Source organism: Papaver somniferum, unplaced genomic scaffold (genome assembly GCF_003573695.1).
Source record: "Papaver somniferum cultivar HN1 unplaced genomic scaffold, ASM357369v1 unplaced-scaffold_115, whole genome shotgun sequence".
Lineage (NCBI taxonomy): Eukaryota > Viridiplantae > Streptophyta > Magnoliopsida > Ranunculales > Papaveraceae > Papaver > Papaver somniferum.
The window spans coordinates 2,404,737-2,413,549 of record NW_020620492.1 but is presented as its reverse complement, the minus strand read 5'-3'; the positions used below and the strand labels follow the sequence as shown (position 1 = coordinate 2,413,549).

The following is an 8,813-nucleotide window of genomic DNA, read 5'->3' as shown; positions in this document are numbered from 1 at the left end:
TAATAATAAAAATATATTGAGAGTTTTTATCATCATCGTTTATCTTTACCATATCTAGGGTTTATAAGTGATTCTTAGATTGATTTGGTATGCATACTAGATTAGTTGATTGTTCTACCTCTAGTAGAAGTTATGAGATAAGTAATCGTCGATTAACTCTCTACACAAGTAGAAATCGCGAGATCTTACAAAGGGATTTTGTGGATCCATCGTGTGTGAAGACAACACCAGCAAGTAAACCTTGATCTAAGAGTTTAACTACTGGGATCAACCTAAATTCACAAATATTAAAGCGTTCGATTGGATTACACCTTGAGTGATCTACTACTTGGTGGTTCGTTGGATAGAATCTGGTAGTCCAGAACTTCCGTATCCAGTGATTGAAGGATTTTTGGGGATAACACTGATCTAGCTGTTATTCTACGGTTGGTGATGAATGATTCTAACGAAAGATAGATAAGTATATTAATCCATCTATCGCTTGGTAACGGCGAAGGATTCCTTGATCATCCATTTTTTCTTATTGTCTTTATATTTATCTTGTAACCAAAACCCCCATTGTTATTTACTTTATTTTGCTGATCAAATAATCTATCAATTACACAGCTCTTTGTGGGAACGATCTCTTACTACCGCTATATTACCAGTTAATTAGTGGGAAATATATTTATTAATTTGTTGAGCCTACGACAACCCATCATATAGCAGAAGAGATAACGACCTTTAGAATAGACAAAATTATAAAAAAAAAAATTAAATAAGAAAACAGGTTTTGAAGCTATCAAAGATAATATAGTTTTACTTATACTTCAGGGTTCTCCAAGTGAAGTCTTTCAAGGTCTCACCTTAGTTCTCGAAGAACCTTCGATGCAAGAGGACTAATTTAGCAGCAAGAGACACAGTGTAACCGATTAAGAATCTATTTTGCAAGAAGTATCCAATATATGTAAAAATCGATCAAGACTAGGTTGCTTTATATGTAAACAATGATTTCTTACAACCCAAATAATTCTCAATACTGCTAAATTTAAGCTTTTTACTCATACACAAAAGGTCTAATTCTTTGGTTCAAACTTTACTTGTAACGAGGTTCTTTCCACAGTTTGAATTGTTGAAACAATTAAGCATCATATAATTACGATAAGTAGGTTACTTCCAGAGATGACTTCAAATTTCTAAATCTAGGTGTGTGCATTTGAAGTTGCAACTTCCTGAATTGGGACTTAAACTTGTATCTCAATAAGTTTGATAAGTTCTTTGAATGAAAAATTAATTCTCCTAGCAAAAGAAGTAACTAAAAATAACAATCCGTAAGCTTTTGAAAAAATTCCTTGAGAAACAATTAAGGAAAGTACAACAGTTTCTAAAAATATTTTTGATACTTCTTGTACGTTAAGGTTCACAAACCCGTGGTTTTAAGTTTGCAAACTCAATTAGATAAAGTGTCATGCGATACGTTGGCCAATTACTGTTCACGAACTCAAATAAGTTTGGGTTCAGGAACCTTTCTTTCTCGTTTAGGTTTACCAACCCAAACTAACGCCAAGTCCAGGAAACCTTCTTTTTCTTCTAGGTTCGTAAACTCAAAACTAAGGTTGGCGAACTCAATGAGCATAAAATTGTTTTTTAAGGTTAAGTTCTTGTACAAGTTTACGAACTTAGCAAGTAGTTTTGTGAGCCTATACTTTCAAAACACGTGAGAAACTACTAATTTGATTCTGGTTTCGAAATGAGATGAGCATGAGCTTGATAGCGTAATATCACTCAGCTTTAGCCAAACAACTAGTATGTGACAAGAATTTTCTTTGGAATTGATCATTTACTAAAGTCGTTGACTTTGCTGTATATGTATGCATGGAAAATAATTTTGAAAAAGATAATCAATCTTTGTTACTAACCTTTGGTGAAGGTTTTCAAATGATGTCTTTGTGTGATTATCAATTTTCAAGAGTAATTTGGATGATCCTAAGACTCTATCACATAATCCAATCTAGTGAAGCAACCTTTAATAGCATATAAATCAAGAAATAATTTTGGTATCTAAACTTGATAACGGGCTTGACATACCAGTGCTTGTAGGTTCGACCGAGCATTCTCTCTAACAAACTCAATTCCTAATAATTTGTAAACTACGCCTAATACTGATGGGTATGTTCACTGTTGTCAAAAAATGATACGATGTGCTAAGTATGATGTCACATGCAATAATCAATGTGAAATTTTAACTCGCTTGTTTCTGGAACTGTAACTTTACTTCACAAATTTGGAATCGTATAAACTTTTAGATGAGCTATGTGAAACAAAAAATTACACTTTCCATGAATGGATAAATAGTTGTTTTAACATTGCGGGTAGGGAATTAAAGGTTGAACAGAGTTACGGAGTATCATAACTTGGTAAATGGGGAAAACTTGGTGTAAAAAAGTTTTCTGAAAAAGCATATCGAATAAAACAGTTGGAGGCAATAAATAACATAGTGAAATTCATAAACTCCATTGAGAATTTTTCTATAGTGCTAACTACAACACTAATCAAATTCTTTATGATCATACACGAGACCTTGATTCCCAAATAACTAATCCAAATGGCTAGAACTATCCCGGATGTATGAGATATAATATTGACATTGTCGTATAAATGTTACTAGATACATGCGTCTCCGCAGTAGGACTAACTTTGATTGACTTCGATATTAACTACAAAGAAGTTAGAGGAGAATCCTCTAAATGGAACTTAACAGAAACACTTAGCTCAAATGGAGCTAATTATAAAACAGTCTTTCAAATTCCAATGGGTAACAAACCTAAGTTGTAATAGTGTCCAGCAACATAGTTCCTGGAAGGTTGGCAATGGTAAAAAGATTAGAATCTGGGAGGACATATGGATTCCCTCAATCTCTTCTTTAATTCTTAAACCTGCTACTTTCCTTGAAGAGATAAATTTGGTTGAACATCTCCTCTGACCTTCTGGTGATTGGAATACAAATCTCATTAACACTTCGTTTACTACTGGCATTGCTCTGTTAATCCACAACATTGTCACTCATCCTGAAGATGATGATGCAATTGTGTGGAATCTAACAAATTATGGAAATTTCACTGTAAAGTTACTCTACAAAGCTAAAATGGATCATCTCTACAGAAATGATACTCAGACTAGCAATTGGAAGACTCTGTGGAAAAGGACATTGATCCAGTTATCCGAATTTTTCTTTGGAAATGTGCTCATGGGATCCCACCTACTAATGCCAAAACTTCAAGCATTATGTACTATATTGATTCAATCAGCACGCTATGCAACTGTGGAGAGGAAACTATGACATATATGTTTCTAATTTTCCCTGCCGCTACCTCAATATGGCAATTACTGCTTGGCAACTCCCATGGAAATTTTGATTGCATTACAGACTTCTTGGATTGGTTGAACACTTGGTTTAACTCTGAAACTACTAGTAAGAGATGCAGAATCTATGCAACAACTTGCTGGTTCATTTGGAAGGCTAGATGTGACTATATCTTCAGGCACATTAATCTTAATGCCAGAAATACTACTATCAGCATACAATAACACTTATGCAATTATAATAGAGTACACCATCTGACACATCATATTCTCAGTCAGAGTCAACATTCAAGTAATAGTAGCACTATTTTATCAGATGATACCAACTACTCCCTTGATTCTGATCAAAGGGGAGATTATGGAATCCAAATACAAATTTGTACTTTGCAAGATCCCGAAACTTTATATTACTTCACTGCACCCACTGCTTAAGATTTTGCAGGAAACATCATTGAGACTAGAAGATATATAGGATACAATGGAGAATGGGGGGCAACAGGAAGAGTTGATGTAGCTTTTGAATAGGTCAGAGGAATGCAGCACACCAACGTAGAAATTCAAGATGAATCAAAGGAAATTCTAGATCGTTTCAAGATGCTATATTACAATAACGTTCAAGGAAGATATCATCTAAGTTACCATAAAACTCTCGGAAATCAAACAAATGTTGAAACAGATATTCAACAGCAGCTTATTTCTTTTGTTTTAGTAGGCCTTACTTCTATCCACATACTTATTTAAACTCTTTTCAGCTAGCTATGCATTGTAAAAACTCGATATTTAGGAGCGGTGGTTCAACTTTGACCACAAGTTCCACTGTGTACTCTTCTTAGGCACTCTGCCTAAGTTTTTCTATGAAAAAAAGATAAGTTGTGATCGTGTTAAATCCCGCAGTAAACCAATCCTTTAGGTTGCAAATTGGAATGTATGCAAAGGGAAAATAACTTAGATACGGATCTTGTCTTGGAAACTAAACCTCAAAACTAGTTAACTTTAAGGTCTTGGGTTCTTTAATTTGGCCAGTAGATTTAACAATTTTCTATTGGCAAATATTTCAGAACTATGTAATTAAGAGCCTAATAGATCTGAATTCAACTGGGCATTGCATTACCCTACCAATACTATTTAAGTAAAGGTAGAGCTTTCAATTTTCTATAAAAATAAAATAAGATAATAGTGAATCAATAAACTCAAGCATATATAAAAATGTAGTATACTTACTGGATCAGCTAAGCTACATTTAATATTTCTTCATCTTAATATTTAAAAGTCGCAAGTCTCAGAGCCCATGAATCGCGAATGCGCTACATTTCAAAATTCTAATATGATATAACCATAGACACAAGCAGGCCCAACTAAAATGAAATCATTGAGAAATTTGATGAAGACTTGCATCATCATGCCTTCAAGAGCATTTGGTCAAAATGCCATACCCCTGCAATTTCACCATTTGAAAATGCTTGATAAGGAAAAACAGGTTTTACCAAGAAAATCAAAAGTCTATGAAACCATTATATGAGTTCTAAATCTTACCATGCCCCTTGCCGATCCTTCTCAATTGGGCAACAAATTCAGAGATCTTCTTAATGGCTTCCACCTAATAAGAGAGAAATGCAAACAATCCATTAGTTAAACCGTTAAAAGTATTTCTCTTACAACATAAACAACTGAAGGCAACCCCTAAATCCATGAAAGGAAATTAGAATACAGAAAAAATAAATTGATTTTCACCTGCTCGGTCAAGAATGTGCTTTCAACAAAATCGGCTAATTGCACATCATTGTTGGCATCTGCTACCTGTTTTTTGTTAAACAAAAAACCATAATCTCAATATAGGCCCATGGACATTGTAACGTATATACATATATCATATTTTTAAGTAGGACGATAAAAAACCAAAAATTGAAAGGTGAATCCGAAACTTACCCTATGTAACTGGAGAAGCTTCTCGTTTGTTAACTTTTCTAGAGATAATGCAAGTTCCATGGCTGAGTCATGAAAATAACCATGCCCATTATCAACCGATGATAGTACAAGAGATACAAATTGTATTAAGGCGTATAAGCCAAGTTCAAGTACGACATGAAGAAAGGAAAAAACGTATCGCAGGTAAATCATCATAAACAGTTCTAAGAGAATCTATTGGAGTTAGCGACAATAAAAGACCCCAAGCACATGTACAATTCATCCGGTATCAAGTATCAACATGAGAATATGTTATGAAGACATAACACTAGCTGTGGGGTCATGGAACACATTGAAATCAGAGACAACTGTTTAAATATGTATCGAGTTGCATACACGATTGTAATTGAAAATGTCAGCCGAACAATTTTACAGTTAAGTTGCAATCACGTATACTAGCAGCAATTGCACAAACACTATGACCAAACATTTGACATGGGACACAAATAAATCCGAATTCAAGAACAACCAACTTACCATACAATGCTTCTCCTTTCTCAAGGTGATCATATTCAGACATGGGCATCACCAAAGCTTGCAGCTTGACTTTACCCCCTCTTCTATTCTATAACAATTAATAATAAAACAACATCCTTAATTGGCAAAATTGAACCCGAAAACAGATTAATCAACAAAATCATTCCAACACAAGCAATTAAGCAAACACCTGATATTCCATAAGTAGCTCAGCATGTTCCCTCTCCTCTACACTAGCTTCCTTAAAGAACCTAAAATCCAAACAATACAAAATTCAACCAAAAATTCAACAAAATCACAAAAATCAAAATTCTCAAAGGGTTTTAGATTAGCAAATTACTTGGAAAATCCTTTGAGAGCAACATTATCCCGGTCGAAGTACGCGTACAAAGCGTGATACACATACGATACATTGTATTCCACACTGATTCAAAATCAATCAATCCAATTTAGCATCAAAAATTCAAACTCAAAATCAAATTAATTAAGATTTACTGGAAAAAAAATCAACGAAATGAGATGAAATTAGGTAAAAAAATAGAGGTAATTACTTGATCTGTTCATTAATGGCAGCTTCACAATCATCTGTAAACTTATGACGAGCAATAGATTGTTGAGGAAGATCTGGTACTAATTGAAGTTCTTTCTTCACTTCTTCAAATGGTTCAAAAACAACACCAGTCACCGGACTACGATTATTCGATTCGCTTTTCGATACGCTCATAACAAATCCATCAGTTCTTCTCTGCGATGAAAAACTCACAGAAGAAGACGATGAAGGGAATTGATTCACATTATCAACTATAGCTGTTGATAGTGAAAATGCCGCCGTCGATGGAGATGCTCTCAGAAGCATGGTGGCTGTAGTTGCTGTGCTGGTGGTGGCTGCGGTGGTGCTGAGATTGAATTAAGAAGGTTTCTGTGTGTGTGGGGTGAGGAATGAAGACTATCCTTTCGGAGAAAGATTATATAGAGGTGGGGTTTGGGTTTGGGCCGTTGGATTGAGTGACAAATGGATGGTTAAGATTAGGGGCGTGTGGTGAACCCGTGCTTCTCTGTAAATATCTGTTTCTGTGTATATACTTCCAAGAACTGGGGTTCTGGGGCAATGGTCCTGGAGAGCATTTCTGTGGATAGCATTGAGAAATGAGAAAGGAGAGGGAAATGTTTTGGAGTTACTTGTTTGAATTATTGTGGTGGTGATTGGGTGATTGGAATTTGAATTTTGAAATTTATTGTGGTTACTGAGTTCTCTTGATAACGAAGCTGTGATACTTGGAAACTCACCTCAAATATGCCGTAGATGTTTCTCAAATGGAATAGTAATCGCTAACTCAAAATAAATCAATGCGACTAAAGCAATAAATTAGAAATATGTTGCAGATGATGCATGAAATTTGAGCTCCAAGAAATAGTAATTGGAGCATGAAAATTAAATGAAGGTCTGTGCCACTGAGACTCATGTGTGCCAAGTGATTCATGAAAGTGAGTTCTATGTCACATCCCCTATATATAAAATGGGGTAGTGATGAATGTTTCCAACTACACAAATCCGATTCAGATAGTTTAGCAAAAAAGATATGAAACCCTGTATTGGAATGGGAATTGATTTGAATAAATTTTAAGATGCTGGAGTAAACCGGAAAGAGAAAATCAATAATGAGACAGACTTGGGAGTGATATTAATCTGGTTATTGCTTCAGATTAACCTTGTGAATTTATGGACGAAGATGGCATTGTTTATTTCGGTGTAATATAAGGAAGATTTTAAGGATATCAATTATCAAATGACCAAATATTTTTCTCTTTTGTGTCTATTGCTTAAGTGAATGGTGTTTTAATTCCTCATTTTTGGATTTTTTTTTCCTTTTTTTTCATGGTTAAATTGGGTCCTATAACATTTAATTGGGGCCTATCAAATTTTCCTTCCCACATCACCAAATTACTCTGGGCACCCAAACTTCTAAGAAATACTAATTTACCCCCTATTAATTCTTAAAACTATCTCATATAAATTCTAAACTTTCCATTTTCAGTAAATCCAAAAACAAAAAAAAACTAAACCTAAAAAAACTTTCTATTTTCATCCTAATCTTTCCAAATTTTTAAAACCCTAATTTTCATCTTCTTCTCCAACGAATCTTCGATCCACACAAGAAAAAGGTAAATCTTCATCAACCCATTCTATGATTCTTCATGTCTTATTGATTTACATGTTTAAATCTTCAATTTCGAAAAATCAAATTTCTGATTACACCCAGAATCGGTTTTTATTGACATATCGAATAAACTGATTTTGGGTTTTGTTTTCGGCCATGAAAAGCATGCACAATAATCAGTTTACATGATGATTAACATCAACCGATTCTGGGTTAGAAATGAAATATGAAAATACATCACCAGAATCGGTTTATATATGTAATATGTATAATACGATTACTATACTCTTTTCATCTTCCTTTTCACAATCTGATTTTATACATGTACCACATAACCCGATTCATGTAGTCTCTTCAGAATCGGATTACTTATGTTTTTATATGTACCGATTTCTTACTTGATTTTTGTTTAATTTTTGTATAGAATGGACTTCGAACACCTAGCTATCATTTTACAATCGAGAGGTAACCTTGGAGGATGTTCCGAGGAAACCACAAAGAGTGCCAGAGAGAAGCCTATATAAATTTTCTTTCGAAGGTGAGACCCGTCTTGAACAAGCCCTCGCATTGATTGACAAGCTTTCACTTGAAGAGCTTGTTGAGGTCATGAGGTTCGCTAGGATGAGGAGAAACATTATATCAGCTGAGAGGGATCGCCACCAAGAATTGGAAAGTGTGTTTGAAGAAATGGCTGAATATATAGCCATGGGTGATGCAGAAGCTGCTGCTCTTGATGATGCTGGTGCTGGTGGTAATGTTGCTGCTCCTGATGTTGTTACTGCTGCAAATGTTCCTGGTACTCCTTAAGTTTTTAAGTTTATCTTTAAAATATTAAAACTTTAAGTTTATAAGACTTGTGGTTGATTTAAG

At 34.5% G+C, this 8,813-nt stretch overlaps 1 protein-coding gene across 1 annotated transcript; it reads right to left on the bottom strand.

The window, feature by feature from the left end:
• Positions 1 to 4,519: 4,519 nt before the first annotated feature.
• LOC113329219 (ferritin-3, chloroplastic-like) lies at positions 4,520 to 6,738 on the bottom strand. Its single transcript, XM_026576184.1, has 8 exons — positions 6,336 to 6,738; positions 6,125 to 6,208; positions 5,975 to 6,035; positions 5,785 to 5,872; positions 5,269 to 5,330; positions 5,074 to 5,139; positions 4,876 to 4,939; positions 4,520 to 4,777 (listed from the first exon to the last, which is right to left on the bottom strand). Exons 1-8 carry the CDS (start codon positions 6,638 to 6,640, stop codon positions 4,740 to 4,742), a joined length of 768 nt encoding a protein of 255 aa, XP_026431969.1. The 5' UTR covers positions 6,641 to 6,738; the 3' UTR covers positions 4,520 to 4,739.
• Positions 6,739 to 8,813: the final 2,075 nt, after the last annotated feature.

Bases quoted from the DNA above. Each gene is read 5' to 3' on its own strand.
- LOC113329219 (XM_026576184.1), bottom strand. From the start codon at position 6,640: ATGCTTCTGAGAGCATCTCCATCGACGGCGGCATTTTCACTATCAACA. The intron at 5,873-5,974 runs GTGTTTGCTTAA...TAATTGTTATAG, and splicing joins AGCTACTTATGGAATATCAG to AATAGAAGAGGGGGTAAAGT. The intron at 5,331-5,784 runs GTAAGTTGGTTG...TTCATGACTCAG, and splicing joins GAAAGGAGAAGCATTGTATG to CCATGGAACTTGCATTATCT.